Genomic DNA, 27,519 nt, shown 5'->3' on the forward strand with positions numbered 1-27,519 from the left:
TTCGTACCGTTTTAAAATCCGCGAAGTGGTATCGGCTTATATGATTTGTCTGGGCACGAATCGAGCTACTTCCTTTACGAAGTGCTGAACCAAATTTGGATTTTTTGTATAGCGCGCTATGGGATCCTTGTCGGATGTAAAAGAGCCTACCCTTAGGTGGCTTGTCTGTTTAGGACGTTAGAGTTCGTTTGTTGTGATCAGCAACAACGAAATGATGCCGTTTTGAAGGCGTATGAATTTGTTATCGAAAAATGTTTATCCGAGCACGAAGCGACGTCTCGCAGTGCTGTGATTTTATTTTTCTCATGCCATAAGAGGATTATGGGCTTTCGCTTATGATTTGATTTATACTTTCGTCAAGTGTTAAGGATAGAATCCGAGTAGTCACTTCGGATTGTGATTTTGTCGCTTGGTCCGTATGCTACTTTTTAGCGAGCGATTTTAGGTGTAAGCGATGAGAGACATGTGTCTGGATGTGATAATCGTTTTATGGATACTGGATCCGTTGTCGCAGCCGTTTAGTAGTTGGCGAATTGTGTTGAGGATTTAGGACCGAAGGGTCGCGTAAATTTTACCAGGGGGGGGGAAGCGTCTAACTTCACTATGTTTCGTGAAGTGTTGGCCTTCTGAGATTTGTTTTTGTAAGAATGACTCGTATAGCTCTGGGAGCTTTGCTACGAGCGTTTCTTTTCGTGCCGCGTTTTATGGGGCGTATAGAACTTAATCGATTTGATGATAAGTTTAAGATCTTCCGTTTAACCATTTGGTTGTTAGGATCAAGTTTCGTTATCGTATGATTTCCGATTTTGGGTTATACGACAAACTGCTTGCATAATATCCGTTTGACGTTTTACGACAAATCGTGGATTGTCTTTTTTAGCCGTTACACGGTTGGAGCGGTGGTCGCTAAGTATTGTGGATCGGCATGGAGGCTGACTTCAGCCGTTTAGCCAAGGAAGTCGTTGGTAAAAGACCAGTCCATGACCCTTTGTGTTACCGTTAAGATCGTGTTTAGTTGACGATTGTCCTTAATGGCGATGTCGAGTGCATGTTCGGGCTTTATGGAAAGACGTAGTTGGCCGAGGGCCGAATAGAGTTCGTCGAGATAGACATGCCAATCATAGAGGAGTTTTCCAAGTTATGGGTGATGGCTTTTCGAAACGATTTTCCACTTTAGGTTTCGTTTTTTGGCGAAAGTTGCTTCGGGTTACTCATGAAGTTTTACCGAAGGTTATTTCGTTAATTTTGTAGCTCTCCGTCGTGCCATTAGTCTCACGGAAGCGGAAAGAGTATGCCAAGGATGCGCGGCGATCGTTTCTCGGTTTTTCGAGAGATTAGATCGGTTTGCGCGTTCTGCCTAAACAGTCAAGGAACAATAGAACGAAACTGGAAGAAAATGCCTAAGACTTATCTTGCTAGACTATCCACCTAGGTTCTAAGTTCCCTAAATTTTACGGCAGTTTACAAGACGTTCCCATTCCTTTCCTACGAAAAAATTAAAACTTTGATAAAATTTTCTAAGTCGGATGTACCTTAGTCTCATTGATTACTCGAGATTGCCTCATGTCCGTTCCTCTTTGTCTTCTACCGTTTCATCGTCAAAGGTCTTCGAAAAGTCCGATACTGAATCGAGAATTGATTTTTGATGAAACATGAAGGAACAGTGCAGAATCGTTGCAGAATCGTTGAAGCAAAGGGAGGAGAAGTAGGCGAAACTCGAAGAAGGCTAAGGTGGGTAGACAAGTGAAAACGAATGGCAAGATGTCACTCGAGTGGGGCTTCTTGTTTCGTCAAGCTATGAGCGAACTGGTCAGGTCAAGAAGCTTACGATCTTATTATACTTTACGAATGATGTTTCGTAAAATATTGTTGAGCTTTTATCTAACGAGAGTTTTTTCACAAAATGTTGTCGAGTTAATTTTACGGAAACTTTTTTGTAAAATGTTGTCGAGTTTAATCATGCAAAAGCTGTCTCGTGAAATATTTTCGAGAATTTATTTTACGAAAGGTGTTCCGTAAAATGTTATCGAATTTTAGCATTAGAGACGCTGATTTTCGTCGGCCTCCATACTTATCGGGAAACTTGACATTAATCTTCGGGAAACTTAGCATTTATCTTGTTGCGTAAAGATAAATGTAAATCGTCGTATCTATCTTAGATAATCGTAAACGGACTGTCCGATCACGTTTGGTCCCTTTCGGGCCGTCTCTAGGACTTCCGTTGTTTTCTACGATTTCTTCGGAAGTTCTTCATTCGTTCGTAGAGTTGAGATGAGTGGTGTCTTAAGATAACCATCGCTGTTTCGTACGAAGAATTTAAGATCTTCCTCCCCGTTGATATCTTACGAGTTTCCGAAGTGTTTCCGACGGTCTTAGCTTGGAGTAAGAACCGGAGTTTCGTACGCGGAATCTCAATGATTCGTCCTGCGAGGACTTTGGGAAAGACTCGAAGTACAGATTTCTGACGGCCGGGCCTGGGACTTGTGTACCAGATATTGTTGTCCGAAGACCCGAGCCAGCACGGGGCTAGCTGCCCGGCGGCCACGGCCAGCACGGACGCTAGTCGCCGGTGGCTACGGCCAGCACGGGGCTAGCCGCCCGCGGCCACGGCCAGCACGGGTGCTAGCCGCCGGCGGCCACGGCCAGCACGGGGCTAGCCGCCCGGCGGCCATGGCCAGCACGGGCGCTAGCCGCCGGCGGCCACGGCCAGCACGGGGCTAGCCGCCCGGCGGCCACGGCCAGCACGAGCGCTAGCCGCCCGGCGTCTACGGCCAAGGCCGGGGTCGGCTGCTCGGTTCCTTCGATTTACGAGTGTTCGTGTTCGTTATGTTGATGTCGATTCCCGGCATATCTTCCGCAGTCCAAGCGAACGTGTTAAGGTTCTTCTTGAGACACGCGATGAGTTCTGCTTTCAACGGATCGCGGAGATTGGCTCCAATCTCCACGCACCGCTCTGGGTTAGTCTTGTCGAGGCAGACCGAAATTACCGGTTCGCAAGTGGGCTCACGTTTCCCTTCTAGGACCTCAGCTCTTTGCGATTGCCAGAAGATTTCTGGAGGGTCCTGCGATGCTGGTTCGTGGGTTGCTTGCTTTTTTGGTTTAATTTCGGGCTCGGAGTTTTTCCGTTTTAACCCAGTGGCCAAGCAGACTTGCGGCGCTTTACGATCTCCTTGTATTGTTTCCACTCCGGAGAGGGTTGGAAATTTGAGGCACAGATGGAAAGTCGAGGGGATCGCTCGCATGGAATTTAACCACGGAGTCCCGACGATCGCGTTATATGCTGCTGGACCGTCGACTACCAAAAATTCCACCGTCTTCGTGACGCTCCCGGCTCTGACCGAGAGATCGACCGAGCCGAGGGTCATTGTGATGTTTCCTGAGAGTCCGATTATCGGATTGGGATCGTCCGTGATAGCGTTTAGGTCGATTCCCATCCTCTCGAGGGTGTTTTTATATATAATATTATCGAGCATCCGGTGTTGACCAATATTCTCGCTACGTCGATGTCCTGGATCGTTAGTCTGATAACGAGGAGTTCGTCGTGAGGTTTGGCTTGACCAGCCGTTGCTCTATCCCGAATGACACGATGTTGCGGACAGGTGATGTGGCCATGCTGTTGTTATCGATCGTAGGTTTTTGAGTAAGAGAATCCGACCCCCCCTCCTTCTAGCGCCAAACTGTGGGAACCGAAATTCGCACTGTCGATTTTGATTAAGTAAAACGGAGGAAAGCTAAGTAAACCTAACTTTCCCTGAAGGTCCGGATTCTCTGCGACAACCAACGACAAGTGATCAAATAAACGCGGAAAGGTTTTATTAAGATTTGAGACTGGACCTTAAGGAAGGCTGCCTACGTACCCTTTCGAGGATCAAGTCGGACGTAGTTCAGTTGGAGTTGTTTGAACAAGAGATCGAACTGCCTGACGGAGTTCGTCTAGTACGAGCGTTAGTCATAGAAACGGGCATGTCGAGAATAATCCCTAGGGTTTCTATGTGCGGAACTCTAAGTACAACAAGGGTTTTGTTAAGAGTTGGACTGGACCTTGAGAAAGGCTGCCTACGTACCCCTTTCGAGGATCAAGTCGGACGTAGTTCAGTTAGAAAGATTTGAACAAGAGATCGAACTGCCTCGGCGGAGTTCGTCTAGTATGAGCGTTGGACATTGAAACAGGCATGTCGAGATTAATGACTAGGGTTTCTATGTGCGGAACTCTAAGTAAAAGGATTGTTAGATCCTTCCGAGAGAGACAGGAGCCTGCGGACAAGATGAAAATAGAACGAGAGGCGGTCGGACGTTCTAGGTCCTACCTTGCTAGTCTACCGCCTAAATTCTAAGTTCTTAACCTAACATGAGCTCTCTAGGTCTCCAATCTCGGATTTCTCTCTCTCTTAATGATTTTCGCTCTTGCCTTTCTTCCTCTCCCAAAGCTCCTTTATATACTCCTTCTTATGACGGTCTATTCTCCTCCTGGGCCGCAAGGCGGGCTTCTTTCCATTTTCGTCGGCTTTCATCGGGAAACTTGACATTTATCTTCGGGAAACTTGACATTTATCCTTCCGGAAATTTAGCATTTATCTTGCTATGCAAAGATAAACGTAAATCGTCGTATCTATCTCAGATAATCGTAAACGGACTGTCCGATCGTGTTTGGTCCCTTTCGGGCCGTTTCCAGGACTTCTGTTGTTTTCTACGATTTCTTTGGAAGTTCTTCGTTCGTTCGTAGAGTTGAGACGAGTGGTGTCTTAAGATGACCATCGCTGTTTCGTACGAAGAATCTAAGATCTTCCTTCCCGTCGATATCTTACGAGTTTCCGAGATGTTTCCGACGGTCTTAGATTGGAGTAAGAACCGGAGTTTCGTACGCGGAATCTCGATGATTCGTCCTGCGAGGACTTGGGAAAGACTCGAAGTATGGACTTCTGATTGCCGGGGACTGGGATTCGTGTACCGAAGATTGTTGTCCGAAGACCCGAGCCAGCACGGGGCTAGCCGCCCGGCGGCCACGGCCAGCACGGGCGCTAGCCGCCGGCGGCCACGGCCAGCACGGGGCTAGCCGCCCGGCGGCCACGGCCAGCACGGGCGCTAGCCGCCGGCGGCCACGGCCAGCACGGGGCTAGCCGCCCGGCGGCCACGGCCAGCACGGGCGCTAGCCGCCGGAGGCCACGGCCAGCACGGGGCTAGACGCCCGGCGGCCACAGCCGGCACGGGTGCTAGCCGCCGGCGGCCACGGCCAGCACGGGGGCTAGCCGCCCGGCGGACAGGACCAGCACGTGCGTCTTGACGAGGGCTTCGATTCGATATCTTGATCGTTTTCTGAGTCCTCACGGTTTGAGAGAACGGGCTCTTCGAAGTTTTCCGGCGGCCAGGACCAGCACGGGCGCTAGCCGCCCGGCGGCCAGGACCAGCACGGGGGCTAGCCGCCGGCGGCCAGGACCAGCACGTGCGTCTCGACGAGGGCTTCGATTTGATATCTCGATCGTTCTCTGGGTCCTCACGGTTTGAGAGAACGGGTTCTTTGAAGTTTCCCGGCGGCCGAACCAGCACGGGGCTTAGCCGCCCGGAGGCCAGGACCAGAACGGGGGCTAGCCGCCGGCGGCCAGGACCAGCACGTGCGTCTCGACGAGGGCTTCGATTTGATATCTTGATCGTTCTCTGGGTCCTCACGGTTTGAGAGAACGGGCTCTTTGAAGTTTCAAGGCGGATTCCTTGTCGTTCGGCCTATCCAAACTTAGATCACTTCCCGTTTCTTCCTTATACTTTCGTATGACAAATAGACTTAGCCGTTGATTTCGAGATAACCGTTTTTGACCCCAACATTGACCTGCATAAAATTAGAAAAAAAATTCAGTAACAATGCAAACTAAATTAAAAGAAATACCTAATAGTGGATTGCCTCCAACTCAGTGCTTTGTTATAGTATGGATGAAATTGACTATTCGTTTGGATACGAGTATAAACTTCTTATTTGCTCATCTGAAACCATGTACCAATGAAGCTTCTTATGGCCTCGTATCCTCTGGTCCACTGATTTTTATTATTGCCTCGCAACCTCATTTGTATGCATCCTCTTCTGAAGGTTTCCAGTGCTGCATTGCTGCATTCCATATCCGGCATCTGTATATTCTGAGATATCCTTGATCAAGTCTAGAGTGAAATTAATCTCATCAAGCTTGTCCTGTAACAGCTTCTCGGTTACCAGCCTTCTTCGGAATGGTGTGTCATACGCGTCGATCGATGGTAGAGTGCATCTGCCGATCGATTGTCGGGTCTGGTTATCGATCGATGCTCGATCGTTTGTTTCGCGTGCACAATGACAAGCTGCTATGAATCATGGATCATCTCCAATCTCTATGTGGGACGTTTGTGGCTTGACGACTCTCACTGGATCATGGTAGACATTAAGGTATATGAGTCTCATGCATAGCTTCTTAGTCTGCATATTGCAAACTGCTCCTATAGTAGCCATGAAGGCTTTCCCAAGTAGTAGAGAAGAATTTCCATTCAACTTGTTGTTCAGCAGATGAAAGTCTACTGGAATTAGGGCATTACAAATCTTCATCTCAAGGTTTCTGATAATTCCTCCTGAATTTCTCCTAGAGCTGTCCAAAAAAGTGAACGAATCCTCTAAAAGCTCTATGTTCAGACCTTATTGTTCTGCCATCACCTTTGGTAGTATGCTGACTGAAGAACATGTGTCGCAGAGCCTACATGGGAACTCAATGCCTTTTAACAAGCACGGGATTACAAAATTTTCAGGATCACTCTTCTTATTCAGTGTAATCCTCTTATTCATCTTCTTTCTGACCTCATGGAATATTTTTTCAATGTCATGTTCAGTTTTTTTTGTTCTCTGTGAAGAACATTCACAATCTGTGGGAAAAATAAACCTCCTCGACTGGTTTATCCATGGGTATCCGTAGAACCCTTTTAGTGAAGTTATCCATCTCCTTCTCATTAGCTTATATTTAAGATGTTTGGGAACTTGATCAACTTGCATTGGCTCTGATGCATCTTCAGATTGCTTACTGGTGTTGTCTGTTGATGTCTCTGAAGGTTTAGATGGGTTTTTGAGTGCATTCAGTCTGGCTACACTGATTTTTGGTAGTTGCATTCGGTAGGTAAGAGGTGATCGTACCTACTTCACATAATGGGTAAAATCCATGGTATATCACATACATATTCCGATAACGCATGAATCACAAATGAATCGTACCTAGCAATTCCGTAGTGTTTATAGGACTAAATCTGCAATAACCATTCAGACTAGTCACCATTCGGACTATTAGAATTTTTAATTGTTTTAAAACATTAGTTGATATTTTTCTTAATTTGTACTTTATCACAAATTGGTACACCAATTAAATTTTATCAAATTTTTATAACTACATGATTTTCACGTGTGTGTTCATGTATGAATATGAATATTTATAGATTAATTATATTACAGTAATTAATTAAAATTTAATTTAATATTTAGATGAAATTATAATTATATTACTAAATTATATTATTTTGATTGAACATAGGATTTTAAATATGTTATATATAGTCGGTTTGAATATTTTTTGTCAGATGTTAAAATTATATGTCAACAAAAAATGCAAGAAACAGATGAAATTATCAATAACGACAACAAGTTTTTGTAAGCATATTTAAGACTCACGGCCGAGCCACCTTTACATCACGTTACTGTAGAATACATGTTCTGTAATAGCACTAGAACAGAGTAATAACCAAACTAGAGTTCACCGAGAACTTAAGAATGGAGAATCCAAACCTAGAAAATGATCTAAGAAAGAGAGATCACCTTGAAGGAGATAGATTTGATGATGAGATAACTTTACGCAAGAACGTAAGAGAGAGAGAGATATAATGATAAGTTCAAAATGTTTTTTCTGGATAATGATCTGCAAAAGCAGTCAAGAGATACATAAAGCCGTTTCAGCAACGGTCACATACGACCAAAATGAGCTGGAAAGGAAAAGCTAAAAGCAATAAGGACAAACCCCTTATGACATTAAACCGAAATGAAATAAACCGGACATTAAAATTAAAGATAGATCGGTTTGGTTAAACCGCTTGTGTGCCTATCACACTACTCCCCGTTTCCGAAGGTCCTTGTCCTCAAGGATCAAACGTTGGGAACTTGCTGATGAAATCCTGATAGAATTCCCAAGTGGCTTGCTCAGGAGGGTACCCTTTCCATTACACTAGGACCTTGGTGACTGCAGCATTGCGATGCTTAACCATCTTCTTCTCCAAGATACTGTCTGGTTCCTTAGAGTTGCCCAAGTCTTGACAGTACTGCGGTAATGAAGGATCTCCAGTGGGTGGGTTTGGACACAGTTTGAGCTGGCTAACATGGAATGTATCATGTATAGCAGCGTCAGCCGGTAAAGCAAGCTTGTAAGCCACATAACCAACCCTTTCTAACACGCGGAACGGACCATAGAAGCGAGGAGACAACTTGTGAGGGATGTTTCTGTTCTTCAGAGTGTTCTGGCGGTAGGGTTGAAGCTTCAAGTAAATGTGATCGCCTACTTTGAACTCTCGTGGAGAGCGATGAGAGTCAGCAGATTGCTTCATTATGTTTTGTCCTGTCAGGCAGGTATGGTAAGTGAGTTGGTGGAGGTTGACCGTAGATTACTTCAAACGGAGTACTCTTGATGGCTGAATGGTAAGTGGTATTATACCACCACTCGGCGAGAGGAAGCCACTTGCTCCAAGAGTGTGGAGTTTCTGTAGTCATGCAGCGCAAGTAGGTCTCAAGAGTCTTGTTTGTAGCTTTAGTATGCCCATCGGTTTGAGGGTGATAGGCTGAGGAGGGCTTCAGGTCGACACCTTGTACACGGAACAGCTCTCTCCAAACTTCACTCAGGAAGGTTGGGTCTCTGTCACTGACAATATCCTTTGGTAAGCCGTGAAGCTTGAAGATGTTGTCAAGATATGCTTGAGCGACTTCGATAGCAGTATAGGGATGTGACAGAGGGATGAAATGCGCGTTCTTACTCAATCTGTCAACAACAACCAATATGGAGTGTTTACTGTTTGACGGAGGAAGGCCCTCGATGAAGTCCATTCCGATAGACTCCCATACTCCATTAGGAACAAGTAATGGTTGCAGAAGGCCTAGTTTAGCAGCCAAGTCATTCTTGTTCTTCTGATAGACTGAGCAATTGCGAACATAAGCCTGGATCTCCACGTTCATACGAGGCCAAAAGAAGATCGATTTGACTCGTTGTAAAGTAGCATCTCTGCCTGAATGACCACCAACAGCCGAGTCTTGAAGCCAACGCAGGATGTGAAGTTTTGTATCCTCATTGTTACCAACGACCAGTTTACCCCGGCGACGAAGCTCATTGTTCACAAATGTAAACGAGGGATGAGACGACTTGTTGGCCTGTAGGTCGGAGATGATTTTCCTGAGGTTGGGGTCTGTTTCCCAAAGGAGCTTGATTGAGTCGAAGAAGCCGTGATGAGATTGGGAAAGCGTGATTTGCAAGAGTTGTGAGCCAGAGACTCTTGATAATGCATCAGCAGCCACATTTTCTTTCCCTTGTTTGTATTGGATTTCAAACGTGTATCCCATCAGTTTAGACAACCACATGTGTTGAAATGGTGTGGTAATCTTCTGCTCCATCAGAAATTTGAGGCTTTTCTGATCTGTCTTGATGATGAAAGGTTTATGAGCAAGATACGCACTCCATGTTTGCACAGCATGGACTACCGCAAGCAATTCTTTCTCGTAGACATATAGGCCTTGGTGTCGGGGGCCTAGTGCTCTGCTGATGAAGCTAATGGGGTGACCATCTTGCATCAGAACCGCACCTATGCCTGAGTTGGAGGTATCATTTTCGACCACAAACGTCTTGTCAAAGTTAGGCAGCGCTAGTACTGGAGACGTAGTCAGTGCTGTCTTTAACTCGTTGAAAGCGTCTGAAGCTATCTGACCCCAACAGAAACCTTCCTTCTTGAGGAATTTGAGAGAGGTTTGGCAATCACGCTGTAAGCTTGGATGAACCTCCTGTAGTAGTTAGCCAAACCCAGGAAACTACGCAGCTGCTTCTGTGACGACGGCGTTGGCCATTGCACAATGGTTTTGATCTTGCGAGGATCAGTACTCACTCCTTCTGCAGAGATAAAGTGACCAAGGTACTCAATCACAGTCGCGCCAAACATACACTTTGAAGGCTTGAGAAACAGCTGGTGAAGTGATAGGATCTGAAACACTTCGTGTAGATGTTGGAGGTGTTCCTCCCAGGAAGCGCTGTAGATCAATATGTCATCGAAAAATACGAGGACAAATTTCCGCAGGACCTTCTCAAAGACCTTGTTCATCAGACTCTGGAAAGTGCAGGGAGCGTTGGTGAGACCAAATGGCATCACGAGTTACTCATAGTGACCAGAGTGTGTCTTGAAGGCGGTCTTATGAATGTCATCAGGTTACATACGGAGCTGGTGGAAGCCTGAGCGTAGGTCCAACTTTGAGAAGTACTTTGCAGAGCCAAACTCATCAAGGAGGTCTTCCAGCAAAGGTATAGGATATTTATCCTTGATGGTTTGTTTGTTGAGCCCACGGAAGTCTACACAAAGTCTCCACGAGCCGTCCTTCTTTTTCACCAAGACAACAGGGGAGGCGTATGGGCTTGTGCTGCACTGAATAATCCCCTTGTTGAGCATCTCTTTAACCATCGTATCAATCACATCCTTATGTAGTGTTGAGTAACAATAAGGTCTGAGATTAACTGGGTTTGCACCTGATTCCAAAGGAATGCGGTGATCAAAGCCATCTCTGAAAGGAGGGAGCTCAACGGGTTCCTCAAACAGAGTGGAAAAGTCACTGAGCAGAGCCTGCAAGCGAGGGTCATTTTCCATGTCGCTCTGTGCTGCTGAGAGATGAGACAGTAGAGAAGACGGTTGGAGGCTCTGTGAGTTGTCAGCAGTAACTTCGCGAAGTTGAATAACAGCTATTTGTGGTTGCTGCAGCATCAACTTGTTGAAAGTGCTGCCTTTGATGACTTTGCAACTGTTCTTTGTGACACCACGAAGCACATTCTTCGTTCCATTCAATGTGAACTCCATACGTGGGTTGAGGAAATCCCATAAGATGGGTCCTAGGGTTGAGAGCCATTGCACACCAAGAACCAAGTCGCAGCAATCAAGAGGGAGAGTGCGTATATCTGATGTGTAGGAGTAACCTTGCATCTTCCAAGAGAAGTTGCTGCACCGGTATTTTGTGAGCATTGTACAGCCACTTGCAGCAGTTAAATCCATGGGTTTTGTCTTCTCCAACATGCAACCAATTTCATTGGCGATGTTCAAATCTAGGAAGTTGTGTGTACTGCCATTATCAATCAGTATGAAGAGCTTACACTTGCCGTAGTAGCCGATTACTCGCATACAGTTGAAAGTGGATGAGCCTGTGAGAGCATTGACAGAGATAACAAGGGCTTGTTGTTCCTTGTCTGTTGTCTCAGCAGCTACTGTGTCCTCTTGGTCTTCGTCGGAATCAGAGGACAACACATCATCATCTTCACACTCCATAAAGAAGATCTGAGCCTTCTTGTGTTTGAGGCTGTGACCGGGGGTATAAACTTCATCGCAAAACATACAAAGACCTTTAGCACGACGGTCTTGCATCTCTTGATATGAAAATTTCTTTGGGTTTTTCTCAGAGTTTGTAGGAAAGGGGGCTTTTTGTGGTTTACTGGTTAGGGTTGGGGTAGGGAGGAGTGGAGGGGCAGTGGAAGGTTTATAATAAGGGTTCTGGCTTTGTTTCCAGTTAGGATTGAAGGGAGTCTTTGCGGGTTTAGGGGTGTGGAGAATCGATGATTCGTGAAGCATCGCTATCTTAGCAGCTCTGCCGACGGAGGTGATTTCGAACTGTCGCGTGTGAAGGGAGAGGTGACGGTTCAGATTTGCTAAGAATATGCTGAGAGCATGAGCTTCAGGGAGAACCAAGCGCATTCTCGCGACTTCGAACTTGTCAAGGAACTCAATGACGGTGTCGGAGCCCTGTTTCAGTTCGACGAGCTCTGCCAGTGGGTCGTCGTATAGCTCGCAGAAACGACTCGAGATGGCCACAATATATTCAGTCCACGATGGGAAGATACCGTATCGTGTGCTCATATAGTTGTGGTGCCATTGGGTGGCCTTTCCGGTGAGATGCATCGACGCTAGTCGGACTTTTAACTCCGGTTTGGTGCCGTCGATGTCAAAGAACAGCTCGCAGTTGGAGATCCAGTCTCTGAGGTGAGTACCATCGAAAGATGGGAACTTTATCTTGGAAAGGCGAGAGGCGAGGCCGTTTGGCGGTGGTGGGGTTCTTCCGGTACGGTGGTTATGGAGGTTTGAAGGATCGGGAGGGTCAGGTGGGTGATTTGGTGAGTGGTTGGGTGTGTTTGGGAAGGGGGTTGGTGGGTTGGAGGGACCGGGGTCTAGAGGTGCTTTTCCGGCAGCCTGAAGCTGAGAGTTGTTGTTGAACATCATAGTTTCAAGTCTGTCAAACCATGAATCCAAAGAATCAGCTCGAGACTTTAGTTCGGTGGCGAGGAGGTCATGAAGAGACTGGATCTCGTCGACTTGCTCTGTCAGCGAACGTTCCTGGAGTCTGGTTTCAACCATCGTTGTAGGTCGGAGAAACGACGACTTCTGATACCAATGTCATAGCACGTTAGAACAGAGTAATAACCAAACTAGAGTTCACCGAGAACTTAAGAATGGAGAATCCAAACCTAGAAAATGATCTAAGAAAGAGAGATCACCTTGAAGGAGATAGATTTGATGATGAGATAACTTTACGCAAGAACGTAAGAGAGAGAGAGATAATGATAAGTTCAAAATGTTTTTCTGGATAATGATCTGCAAAAGCAGTCAAGAGATACATAAAGCGTTTCAGCAACGGTGACATACGACCAAAATGAGCTGGAAAGGAAAAGCTAAAAGTAATAAGGACAAACCCCTTATAACATTAAACCAAAATGAAATAAACCGGACATTAAAATTAAAGATAGATCGGTTTGGTTAAACCGCTTGTGTGCCTATCACATGTTCCTACTCCGTAGCGAAGATATATGGTTTCAAATAGTTTTGATTTGGTTACCGCTTGGATATATTGAATTGAATCTATTTACTTTCTCTAAGTTCCACTATATTTTTTTTCTAAACATATTAAAATTTTGATTAATTTTCTTATTTATATTTAGATTAATTTATTGTCTTAGATATATAAATATATTTAAATAAGATTATGTATATCTTAAAATAAATTGTTCTTAGAATGACAAAAGAAAAGAAATTGAAATGTTTGATTCAAATGATATAAATAAAAATAACAATAATATTCTGACGTCTCATGCATATATAGATTTGGATATAAGTTGTATTGATCTGGTTACTCATTTTGTTTGGACATAAGTTGTATTGATCTCGTTACTCATTTTTTTGAGTAAATTGAATTACATATATTCTTTCAAATTCAAAAAGATATTATATATTTATTTATTCCTTAAACGTGCAAGTATTTTCATAATATTTATAATATTTTTAATTATATAGTTACTTCTAAAAATATTCGAAAATAAAGCGATGATCAATAATAAGTTACAAACATAAGTATAAGATAACTGGTTAAGTTTTAGAAAGTCATGAGCGAATATCAATATTTATAATAATTAAAATATTTTATAAATTTCAAATAATTTTATGCATTAGATTTATTGAAAGGTAAAATTAAAATTATTTTAAATAATCTTAAAAATAATAATTCAGATTCGCTTGGGTAGTTTGATTATGAGTATATTAAATTACACAAACATATAGAAAACATAAAATTTAAAAACAAACTAAATATTAAGAAAAAAATAAATTGTTAATATGATAAGTATAAAATTTCACCTCATTAAAAGTATATAGTGTTATGCTATTTAAAATTACATTTAATTATTTTATAAAATATGCTTATTGAAAAAAATACTCTTAGTTTCCATTTAATATCTCTTAAGAATAAGGACTATTTAGTGATTGTTTTTGAGAAATTATAGTATATAAGTAAAAGATAATTTATAAATATTTTATTTTTTTCTGTAACTGTAACATATTTTGAGTAAATTAAAGATTATGAAAATATAAATAAAAATTTTAACAAAATAATTATTAACTATTTTAGTTAATTTAACACATATGTTACTTAACTATTTTATGTAATCATCTAAGAAAATAGATAAATATAAAGAAAATATTTCTGTTACTTTGAAAATATGTAAATTTTATATTTTTGAAAATTAAATTTAAAGGAAATAATATTTATTTTTAATATATAGATTATCTTTGTGATTTGTTTATATAATCATATTGTATACGAATATATATATTCTTTCATCTAAGAAAAAGATAGATATAAAGAAAGTACTTTCATTACTTTAAAACTATATTTTATTTTATTCAAAATATGTTCTAAAAGAAATATTATTATTTTATGAACTTTCCTTTTTAATGAAATCATATTATATATACATATATTTTTGTTTTCAAACTTATAGGTGTTTCCTTTTTTAATCATATATGTAATTTGAAAAAATAGAAATTAAAATGAATCAAAAATCTTATTAACTGAAATAATTAAATAAAAAGTTTATAATAATAATAATATTAATTAAGTTTGATATTTTAATTTATTAAGAATACCTCTATAATTAATCGTAAAAACTAACGAAGAGCGACACATCGAAAACTAACATTTTTAATTTTAAAAGTGTTTCTTTTTTTATCATATATTTTATTTGGAAAAATTAAAAATTGAAACTAAATTAGAAATCTATTTAACAGAATTTTTAAACAAAAGTTAATGATAATATCTAAATATAATACTGTAATTTATTAAAGGGTACATCTGTAACTAACCGTTGTCAGAAATAAAGTAAGCGTGATTCTTTGGAAACTAAATTCTCAAATAATATTATAAATATTAGTGAATTACTTAAAATTTTATTATAAATGTTATGCTGAAAAAAGTAAGTTTTTTATTTTTTAATCTATGAAAATGAGGAAATAGTAGAAGAATGTACGAGTTCCCCTTTAGATCACATCATAGTGTAATGTAAGTTTCAAAATTTGTTGCTAAGGTAGTCTCATATTTTTTTAAAGGCTTTCTTATGCAGGTGACAGAAAAAAAAAGTTTCACCAGGCGACCACGAAACAGAGACGAACACAAAATCAGGTCATATGTATCAAGGACAAAAAGAAAAAGATGGTTGAAAGCGATCTTGGAATAGAAAAGATGGTTGTTGACTATTTCCAAGAACTCTTCTCCACCTCCATTCTCACAGACATGGATGCCTCTCTTAGATACGTAAAAAATAAAGCTCAAGCATCCGCAAACGATAGTCTAACAGCGGAAGCAACAGAGCAGAAAAAAAAAAAAATTTTGGTATTAATCCGGATAAAATTCCAGGTCCAGATGGTATGACGAGTAGATTTTTCCAGAGATTTTGGTATTTTATGCAAAAATATATCATCCGACTAGTAAAAGACTTCTTTATTGATGGGAGCTTTGACCCGAGACTGAACCAAACAAATATTTGTTTGAGCCCAAAGAAGGAAAAACTGAGATGGATGACGGAGTTTCGGCCTATTAGCCTCTGTAATGCCAGTTACAAGATCATCTCAAAATTGTTATCTAAACGACTCAAGGAGTTTCTCCCTGACATGATTTCAGAGACCCATCTGTCTTCGTGGCACAACGGTTGATTACAAACAGTATTTTGCTAGCTCGAGAGAATTTTCATGCTCTTCGGACAAATACCAGAGCTAGAGAAGAATTTTTGTCCATCAAGACGGACATGAGCAAAGTGTATGACAGGATAGAATGGAGTTTCATTTGTAACCTGATGCTACGCTTGGTTTTTGCGGAAACGTTGGTTGACCTTTTGATGTTCTGTGTTCCATAGGTTTCCTATCAGGTGATCATCAATGGCGTACCCAGGGGTAAAATTATCCCCACCAGAGGGTTGAGGCAGGGTGATCCATTATCCTCTTTCCTCTTCATATTGTGCACTGAAGCTCTGATCTCTCTCCTTCAAGGAGCGTAGGAAGAGAAGCGCATCTTGGGACTACTTGTTTCCCGTGCCAGCCCCCGGATCTCGCATCTTCTCTTTGCGGATGACAGCCTTTTCTTTTGCAAAAAGCAGAAGTGAGACAGTGCAAGAAAATTTAAGATATATTGGACTCTTATGGAAAGGCTTCGGGACAAAGACTTAATGCGTCAAAGTCCTCCTTCATTTTTGGGGATAAGGTTGACCATAGTGTTAAGCAAAATATTAAAGGTGTTATTGGAATTACTAGTGAAGGAGGAATGGGCAAATACTTCGGACTCCCAGAAAACATTTGTGGGTCTAAAATGAAAGTGTTTTCCTATGTACAAAATCGTCTCAATGGTTGCTTCACTTCGTGGTCGGCTAGATTACTCTCAGAAGGGGGTAAAAAAGGTTCAAATAAAATCAGTGGCGCAAGCTATTCCGACCTACAATATGTCGTGTTTCTTGCTTCCACAAGGCATCGTGGAAAAACTAAATAGTGCAATCTCAAATTTTTGGTGGAGCTCGAGAGAAAATAACCGAAGGTTACATTGGATTTTTTGGGACAAAATTTGTGTTCCACATGACCAGGGTGGACTCGGATTTCTAGCATAACTTCTGCTATAGGATGCTTATTGACCTTAAACCGGTGACGTTGGAAAGATAACTCAAAACTCTATCTCGTATCAAAATATGAACTCAACCGCACCGCTCAATCGAACCGTGGTAAGTTCTCCATCCATAGCTAAACATTTTACGCATTTGTAAAGTTCTGCACCTCAAATAGCTCCTTAATCACCAAAGTTCTCCAGAACGTACTTTAACCTGAAAATACCCTAAAGCATACTCCAAACATATATAATAGACTCAATAAAATACTTGTAACATGGGGTAAAATAGGTCAAATTCATGGTATATCATTGGCCTAGTATCATGGCAGCAAAACCGCTCCTAAAATCGGGTCTACAAATGTGTTTGGATTGAGCCTTGGATTTCAGATACCATTCTTTTCCTCCGACATCACTCATAGACACCCAAAACTCCTTGTCCATTCCTTTATTAGGCGTGATACAAGGGATGAGATACTAACCTTCTACTAGAGTTATTCCATCCTGAGGATATCCCGCTCATCCTTAAACTGCGAGCAAGCAATACATGGTCTATGGATGGGTACGCATGGAATTATACAAAATCTGGTGTTTACTCGGTAAAATCAGGATATAAGCAGCTACAGAAGACTAAAGTGAGCGAAGTTTATGTTGTACAACCAAGTATCATTGTTTTATAGATCCATGTATAAAGTATCCATGCTCCTAGGAAGATGAGACATTTTATGTGGCAAGCTTTGACATGATGTAATTGTAACGACCGAAAGGCTCGCCTATTGATATTTAGGCACTGACAGGAGATGTCCTAGATACAGTGGCTTTAGAAAACCATTAATCATCTTCGTTTTGAATGCTTCCCCTCCTACCCCCCTCCCCCCCCCCCTCCCCCTCCCCCTCGCGCCCTTCAGGTGTGAGATTTATCCGACTATCTGATTATTCCGGGTTACTTCTCGAGTACATATGTTATCAAAATATGAACTTCCTTTTTTTGGAAGAAGAAAATCGTGCCCTACATGGAACCACTTTTTGAGACATTCCCATGGATCCTATGGTACATTTGGAAGGCATCTATTTATCCATGAGACATTCTCATGGATCCGGGTTACTTCCCGAGTACATCTATCTATTAAAATATGAACTTCCTTTTTTAGAAGAAGAAAAACATGGCCTACATTGAACCACTTATTAAAACATTATCATGGATACTATGGTACATTTGGAAGGCACGCAACGACAAATTGTTCAATGGAAAGAGGTATCACCCGTTGACACCCTTCAACTAGTTTCCGTTGAAGTCGAGTGCTGGAGAAAACCAAACTTACCCGAAGAGGAAGAGGAGGCACGATATCACCCGCGGTTATTTTGACTCTCGCTGTGGACCCCCCCACCCCGCTCTTCAGATGTGGATTTTATCGGACTATCTGTCTCTTTCCGAGTACATCTGTTTATCAAAATATAAACTTCCTTTTTTGAAAAAGAAAAATGTGGCCTACATGGAACCACTTATTGAGACATATATTTCCATGGATCCTATGGTACATTTGGAAAGTACGCAACGACAAATTGTTTAATGGAAAAGAGGTATCACCCGTTGACACCCTTAAACTAGCTTCTGTTGAAGCTGAGTGCTGAAGAAAAACAAACTTACCTGAGGACAAAGAGGAATAGGAGGCATGATCCCATCGTTTATTTTGACTCTCCCTGTGGACCATCAACGCCCGACCTCCCAAATCGGTGCATCATGGATTGATGATGGCACGGTCAGTGTACAAGGATGAATCATGGATTCAATGGGAGTCGAAGATTTGGATTACATGGATGTCGGAAAAGCCTATCAGCCCTCCATGCAGAAATGGAAGGAATCATATAATTGGCGGTATCTTGTTTACATTTGGATGGCACGCAACGACAAATTGTTCAATGGAAAAGACATATCACCCGTTGACACCCTTCAGCTAGCTTCCGTTGAAGCCGTGTTCTGGAGAAAATCAAACTTCCCCGAAGAGGAAGAGGAGGCACCATATGACCCCTCGGTTATTTTGACTCTCCCTGTGGACCCTCAACATCCGACCTGTCAAATCGGTGCGTCATGGATTGATGATGGCACGGTCAGTGGACAAGGATGGTTATATAAGGATTCAATGGGAGTCAAAAGATTTTGATTACAAGGATGTTCGGAAAAGCCTATCTGCCCTCCATGCAGAAATGGAATGACTCATATGGACGATATCTTGTTTACGAGAGTTACATTGCACCAACCCGGTGGACATGATTGAAAACTCTTCCGACTGGCCTGCCTTTGCTTCCGAGTTTGTTTCTTTCTGACTTCTAAAAGTCGGATTCTTGGAGTTTAGCATCACCCGCATACCCAGGACTAGGAATTTGCATGCAGATTCTCTTGCTAAGGAGGCGAGACGTAGCAGTACTCTTTTCTCCCATATAGATCAGACTCAGTCGGACAGAGCATCTCTTCAAAACGACTCAGGCCTACCTACCACTTGATCTTAGAAGATGGGCATCGACAAAAAAGGCTTTCTTATAGTTATTTTTTTGTTTTCTGAAACTTACAATGCTGGAGAAAACTAAAGAAACATAAAATAAAGAAAAAAAATATAATTCCCACTTCCACTCACTAGACCCGTGGATCCCATTCCGTGCGACGGACAATGCATTAATGTTTTTCAAACTGACATGCAATCATCACTTGATCTTTCACTGTGTTTTAGCCTCACAGTATGGCGAATCACTTCCCGAAGGTGTAATCAAAAAGATAAATGCACTACTCCAGTCCAAGAACGCTTAACTCTAAAGTTTTAAATGGATGTGTGATCGAGAAGATATATGTACTTTGGTAACATAGGTAGCCAAATCAATTCTCTTAAGCCTTTCCACATATACTAGAAATCAGGATGTTACAATTCACCAAATTCAGAGAGCGCAGTGCCCCCATTTCGCACCATAATAGGTGTCAAGGCGCCTCCCGAGTCAGAATCGAGATGACTAATCAGCTCTGATACCACTTGTAACGTCCCGACTGTCTGTGGGTAATGGACCTCTCACGCCCGCTCACTCGACTCATCGGTCCAATTATGTGCGATGGGCAATGCATAAATTTTTGGAGGATTATTAGTCTTATTTACTGACCTTACAATCACCACATGACCTTTCTCCGTATTTTACCTCATTCACACGATTCCTCGAATCACTTCTCGATAGTGATTCATCTTTTGGTAATAAATTCATCTTGTTTTCTTTTTATCCACTTTTGGTTCTCTCTATTAGTTACGGTAAGGATTATTCTGTAACATCCCATGCTAGTGTATAACTATTATTATGTTTAGTTTAAAGGTTGATTGTTTGCTGATTCTATACTAAATTTGGTTTTATGTTTTTTCTAGAATCAGTTTTTTTTTAATCATGATTTTGGAAATAGATCTCCTATTTTTTTGGAAAACCAGATTTTATTTTTTTAGCCATTTTACGCATAGAAAGAAAAATCCAGATTTTATGGGTTTCTCATGCAACCCATGACTATTTTTGTTCTTTTAACAAATTAATTATTTTACATTTATAAAACCACATCAACCATTTTATTAAACAAACACAAACTCACAAATATAATATTCTCTACGTATCAAACTATAAGAGTTTTATTTATCTAAATTAATTCCATAATATTTTAATCATCTTTGTACCATAAATCTATAGTAAAATATTTTTTTTTCAAACTATAAATATTATATATTTATCAAACTGGATATTTTGATTTTATATTCTAAAAATTCATCTATTTATTTTTTATTTGTAACATTTGAGTTTAAAAAATTTAATACAATTTTCAAAAGTTATAAATTTTTTTTTTTGGCTTTCAAAATAATAAGCTAACTATTGATTGTGTACTATTTGATATGTCTATAATCAAATAGTACTTTAAAAATCTAAATATCATTTTTATAATACTTAAATTCGGTAATATTATTTAAAAATATATAATTAATTTTTAAATAACTTAAAAAACCAAAATATATGTTATGGGGCTATATTTTATATTGTCTATTATTTCTATAATAAGTAATATTTTTATTAATTGACAAGGAAGTAATATTGTTATTAATTTTAACCAATTTCAGTTACAAGAAATAATAAATAAAATATAGTTAAAACAAAAAAAATACTTCTCATGTTTTTCTAAAAACTAATGTTACAGAAAAATATTTTTATTAAATATCTTAATAAATTTATCACAAATTCTAAAAAATAAAAGTATCATTCTTTTTTTCAGAAAACTAAAAACCAAAATAATAATTATTTTAACTTTTATTTGCAGATTTTTAAATTAATTTTATTAAATAATCTTATTTGTGTTTTTGATAATAGTATTCTATAAATTTTGCTGAATAAATATTTTACTGTTAATCATATTTTTATTTTATTAATTTTAAAAGCAAAACAAAAAAATTAAAAACCAAAATGAAAAACAACCATTCATGTTTAAAAAAACTAGAATCTACTGCAAAATTTAAAACTTAAAATCTAAACCAAAATTCAAAAATCAGAAACCAAAATAAAAAAACTAGAAAAACAATCATTACCTTATTTTCAAACCATTAAATCAGAGTCCTGGGTATTTATTTACTATTTATTAACCAAATATAGAGATTTAGAAGATTTAATTATTGCTTGTATTGAATGATGTTAAGGTTGGATATATATATATATATATGGATAAATGCAAGGTTGGTATTAGATTGTGGAGTAGAAATATTTTTGTACTTGTCACATGTTGTGGAAATTGCAAGATACATACACATTTTCACTGGCGTCCATTTGTGAAAATTGTGGGGTATAAAGACGTTTGTACTTGTCGCCGGATTGTAGAGATTGCGGGGTACATGGACAGAATCATGTACTAGCAGCATCCATAGAGCTATATGAGTATTTTCTTATGAGGAGAATGTGGGGGTGCAGAGACTAGTTATGCATTAATTATCACCGTTTTTTGTTTTGTTTTGTGGAGTGTATTAGACACCAAGTTTGTTCATGTTAGGACTGGACTCCCATGGTCGAAGTTTTATATCTGAGTTAGTAGTTTGTGTGTCTAATATCTCATACCTTATTGAGTGACTCTCCTATTATACACATCTCATTTTTTTCCTTTGAGATAAACACAATAAATAGTTGGATATCTGGACAGTTAGTGTCTTTGGATGATAACCGTTTTATTTTGGACTTTTTATAGATTTCACGATTCAAATTATTTTGTTTATTGAATTTGATAACATTTAATTTTGGTTTTATTCTATTAAATATTTTGTATTTTATTCAGTTTTATTATTTTGTTTTATCAGGTATTTTAGCATAAGTAGCATGCTGTTCTCAAACCTAGAATCATTAACATCTTTCTAAATCTCTTGTATCACTCGACCACATTTGTATGATTATACATAATGTTATGTTGTTAACTAATGTGACTTACCATTTCGTCTTGCACTGCTCAACGGTAATTTGTGACGCTTTAAGGTGTCGGCAGCGGCCGTCGCAGCCCTGATCATGTAATATTTGAGCTTTGCTGCATTTTAAAGGTGGCTGTAGGTTTCTCAAAGAAAAAGATGGCTATACAAATTTGTGGTATGCATAATTCCAATAGTGGTTGTGTGTAAATGCAAAAATAATTTTGTTAGCCAAATCATGCATAATGGAAAGCGAAATATTAGGGCATTTCCAATATCACTCCATAATTTATTCAAAATAGAGTTTAAAATAATATTTTATTTAATCGAGTAAAATTAAATTTAGACTAAATTGACTTTATAATTACCACCCAGTCAAAAATTAAATTGTAAATACAATTGAGAGAACTTCATCATTCAGAATCACTAAACACTCGTTATTTTATTTGAGTTTTAGGAGTGATTGGTAATAGATATGAGTGTTCTACACATCTCAAAATATCTCTACAGCAACAAAATTAAATCAATCAAGCTTCAGTAATAAATAAAATTTAAAACTAAAGCCCAAAATCTTTATAAGAGAATATATTAGATCTACAAATCATTTTTTCTGGGGCTTTATGTAAAGTGGTTTTATAACTTTGAGACAATTCTACATCGATAAAATTTAAAGCTAATGCCACAAAATCTATAATTTAAAATTTAAAGTAAAAAAAAATCCAAAGCTACAGAATCTACCAATCAAGCCTAGTCATTTAGATATATAAATTAACTTTTCCTTGCTTAGTCGATTTTGATTCCTAAATTAGATATGAGTATGGTTTGAAAAAGAGCATGTGTGCAATGTTCAAAATTGCTTTAGGTGTAATGTGTGCAGAGCTGGGTAGGGTTTAGTGCCGAATCAATTAATCGGAGACTATACGAAGATTAATCGGAGAGTAATTTTAGTGTATATATAAATGTTTTGTACATGTGGTATCCTCATCAGCAAAATTAATTAGACATTACATTCACATCAGCAAAATTAAATGACATAACAGCTGATGTGGTGATTGGTGTATCATTTACACATCGGTTATGTTATTTGATATTTTTGAAAGTTAAAAAATATTTTTGCACCGTCATATAAGTCTAGTATGAATTAAACATATCGTGATATGGTTAGTATTGAATGACCATTTTTCTTTTCCAGACCATTCCACATTTTCCGGCGATTTACCAGCCGAGTTGACTGAGTTTTTGAACAGGGATTTGTGTTGTTTTATTTTTGTTTTGCTTAACTACTTGTGTTGTATTTGACAGCCAAGTTCACGAACTAAGATGGAAATTGTCTTTCCCTCACTGGAGAATTTGAAATCTCACAGCATATTGTCAGTAGTTTAAGTGATCCATTTTGAATACAACTTAGCCTTTGGCTATATATTATAAGTACATATATATAATATATTTGTATATATTCACATAAAAAGTGTTGATGTAAAATGTCAACCCTGAAGTAGTCGCTGACGTAGTTGCTGAAGGAGACGTCTTGTTGAGTGATGAAGACCATGTGGAGTCGAGATGCTGAGCTGGAGTCAACAGACTTGGAGAGCAATAGAGTATTTTGAAGATATGGAAAGAGGAATAAACTTGAGAAGCAAGTTTATGACTTAAAGGAAAAGGAATAAATGCATTCCAAGAAAAGGAAAGTTGCACTTATTGTTATGGAAGATGTCCATATTCATGTTGCCTTGGAAACTAGGTTTCAGGAACGTGGAGGATAATATAAAATAGCTATGGAGTCGTCTGTATGAAGACAGAGACACAGAGGCTGAGTTTATAGAGAGAGAGAAGCTCTTGGAAGTGTTCTGAGTTGTGCTGAAGCAGTGGCTGAAGTACTTGACGAAGGAGATATATAAGCGGTGTAGCTTAGGAATCTTTCAGTAGCGTGTGTTAGGGTGTTAACACTAGACGTGTAAAAGCTGAATTAAGCAGATCTTGTAATAGATTGTTTAAAGAAGATTCTAATAAAGCATAGTGGTTGCTTGTTTTGTTGTGTCACTCGGTTTACTTTCTGCAGTACTATTGGGGTGCCCCTTTTGTTCCAACAAGTGGTATCAGAGCGGGTCACCTAAGTTACTGGTGAGGATCCCGAAGGCAAGAGGAAAGAAGGGAAGATAAAGTACAGCAGAAAGCATGGTGGTTGAGTTTATGCTAGATCCAGAACAATATGGGCATTGGAAAGCAAAGATGAAGGCAAGCTTACAAAGTATTGATATGGATGTTTGGGCATCAGTAGAAGATGGCTATGAAGTTCCCAAGACAGTAGATAAAGATGGTGTTGTGGTCAACAAACCATTGGCTAAATGGACAAAGCGTGAGAAGGATATGTCAAGGCACAATGCAAAAGCTTTATTTGGTATTTTTACATCAGTCACAAAGAAACAGCTAGATCTTATTCAAGGATGCAAGAATGCAAAAGAGGCGTGGGATATTCTGCAATTACACTTTGAAGGAACTGAGAAGGTTAAGAGCTTAAGGATGGATTTTCTCAAATCAAAATTTGAGAACTTGAAGATGAAAGAACATGAATCTGTATCAGATTTTAGTTCTCAACTCAGTGGGTTAGCACAAGAGGCTCGTGTTCTGGGCATGGAATACAAGGACAAGAAACTGGTGAAGAAGTTTTTAAGGTGTCTACCAGAAAGATTCACAGCTTATAAGGCAGCAATGTTTGTGTCTCTTGACATAGATAAATTCAGCTTTCATGAAGTTGTAGGGATGTTAAAAGCTCATGAGATGGAGCTTGATGACGTGGGGAATCATACTGAAGTGAATTTGGCAGTTGATGAAACAACAAGTCAAAAATCAGAGAATGAAGATGAGGTGATCAAGATGATTCGCGTGCTTCACCAAGTACTACAGGAAATGATAAAGTGGCAAGGACATGAGAAAGTTGGTTTGAGAAAGCGAAGACATGAAGCTGGCGAGCAATGTGTCAATACAGAGGTGCAATGTTACAAATGCAGAGGATATGGGCACTTCAAAAGGGAGTGTCCAACTTTCAAGAGACTAAGATTCAAAAGCTTTGAGGGTAATGAATTTGGTAATGCTCAGAAGAAATGTGACAATTTACTGAAGCAAAAGAATAACAGTGACGTCAAGAATGAATCTGATATTGATTCAGATGATAGTGAAGAGTTGAAGAACTTGGTGGCGTTTACAACTTTTGAGTCTGGTTCTAAGACGAAATCTGCGGCGGGATCTGCATCAGCATCTGTGACAGGGGCTTCATGTGGAAGTGATGATGATGATGGGGATTTTGATCTTACTGAGAATTCTGGAAAACTGTATGAGAATTGGCTCAAACAGGTTGAGGCGAATTCAGAGTTGACAAAGGAGAAGGTCAAGCTAGAAGCTCAAGTTGCTGAAGCACTTAAGTATGCTTCAGAGAAAGAAGAAGAAGCACGACAGATTAGTGCTCAACTTGCAGAGACTCAGAAGGGTTTGAGGATGCTGAATGGTGGGACGAAGCAGCTAGATCATCTTCTCAGTATTGGGAAAAGTGATCGATGTGGCCTTGGATATCAAGGAGAAAGTTCTACAGCTAAAGGTATTTTTGTATCAGCAGGAAAAACTAGGGTTTTAGCTATGTCTGCTACAAGACCAGGGGTTAAAGTGTCTGCAAAGAAGACATCCAATGGAAAGACTACAATGAAGACTGTAACTGATGTGAAGAACACGACTGCTACACGTACTGCTACGGCAACTGCTACGGTGACTGCTCCAGAGAGAGTTTCTAGATTGAAGAGTGCAACTCAACGGAAGTTTCGGCCTGTTTGTCATCATTGTGGTGTTATTGGGCACATTAGGCCAAGGTGTTACAAGTTATTGAGGGAGAAGAACCAAACGGTGCAAGCTTATGGTATGAGGAGACATGGTCCTATATGTTATTCTTGTGGAGTTCAAGGACATATTCGACGTGAGTGTTTCAAGTCTGTTCAAAGGGCTAATCATGGAGGATTTGGGCTCAGGAATAAGTGGTCTAGGAGATTTGATCACTATGGAGATGGTGGAATGAGATTTCCTCCTTACTTTGGAGGATATAAATCTTCATATTAGTTTTTGACCATGATGTGACTCATAGGGGGAGAATGAAGACGTGGTTTTCTATCTAGAGGTGATGAGTTCACATACATAGTCAAAAAGGGGGAGATAAGTATTAGTTCGCGGAGTACTACAGGAGGTAGTACGTAACATGTTACATGAAGCTGGAGTTATATTAGAGTACGTGTGTTGATTGCCTGAGCTTGGAAAAGGAAAGAAGATATGTGCCTTATGAGAAAGATATACCTCGTAGAATAAATAGAGAGGTTTCCTTAGTGTATTTTACTGCTTGGTGTCGAAGCAGTGTTTGAAGTAGTTCATAATGGAGTCCGATGTGGACTTAGTTTTATGGCATTGAAGTTGATGTTCTGTGTGGTGGAGTTAGCCATCGTGTGGAGCTCGTGGTGAGCGTGTGGTGCGTTGAAGATAACGTGCTCTTGGTGTCACTGGTGTGCGTTAGGTGCTGACGTACTTGGTGAAGTACTTCCGAGAAGTGGACAAGATTGAAGCATAGACTCAGGGGGAGTTTGTCTATAAGGCTTGACATTTAAGCATCTGTGTTTTAGCTTAGTATGCAATCAAGCAGGGGGAGAATGGTGACGTTCTGGTACAAGGAGTGCATATCTCGTGAGGGAGAAGAGTATGGTGGATGACGTCCTGATGTAGATTGTGCTTATCTCATGGGGGAGAAAAGCATGGTGTGGTGCACATCCCGTGGGGGAGAAAAGCACAATTAGCATGGAAGCTTCCAGGTGGGAAACATGGTTGTTGAACCAGAACGGTATTGTGCTTGATTGGCACACAAAGCTAAAAGGGGGAGATTGTTGATGTAAAATGTCAACCCTGAAGTAGTCGCTGACGTAGTTGCTGAAGGAGACGTCTTGTTGAGTGATGAAGACCATGTGGAGTCGAGATGCTGAGCTGGAGTCAACAGACTTGGAGAGCAATAGAGTATTTTGAAGATATGGAAAGAGGAATAAACTTGAGAAGCAAGTTTATGACTTAAAGGAAAAGGAATAAGTGCATTCCAAGAAAAGGAAAGTTGCACTTATTGTTATGGAAGATGTCCATATTCATGTTGCCTTGGAAACTAGGTTTCAGGAACGTGGAGGATAATATAAAATAGCTATGGAGTCGTCTGTATGAAGACAGAGACACAGAGGCTGAGTTTATAGAGAGAGAGAAGCTCTTGGAAGTGTTCTGAGTTGTGCTGAAGCAGTAGCTGAAGTACTTGACGAAGGAGATATATAAGCGGTGTAGCTTAGGAATCTTTCAGTAGCGTGTGTTAGGGTGTTAACACTA

General features: G+C 39.9%; 1 protein-coding gene across 1 annotated transcript; it reads right to left on the reverse strand.

The window, feature by feature from the left end:
- Positions 1-5,816: 5,816 nt before the first annotated feature.
- LOC108815615 (uncharacterized) lies at positions 5,817-12,878 on the reverse strand. Its single transcript, XM_056990633.1, has 2 exons — positions 12,765-12,878; positions 5,817-12,651 (listed from the first exon to the last, which is right to left on the reverse strand). The coding sequence occupies exon 2, from the start codon at positions 12,622-12,624 to the stop codon at positions 10,444-10,446; it is 2,181 nt and encodes a 726-aa protein (XP_056846613.1). The 5' UTR covers positions 12,625-12,651; positions 12,765-12,878; the 3' UTR covers positions 5,817-10,443.
- Positions 12,879-27,519: the final 14,641 nt, after the last annotated feature.

The sequence above is a fragment of the Raphanus sativus genome, chromosome 7 (genome assembly GCF_000801105.2).
Source record: "Raphanus sativus cultivar WK10039 chromosome 7, ASM80110v3, whole genome shotgun sequence".
NCBI lineage: Eukaryota > Viridiplantae > Streptophyta > Magnoliopsida > Brassicales > Brassicaceae > Raphanus > Raphanus sativus.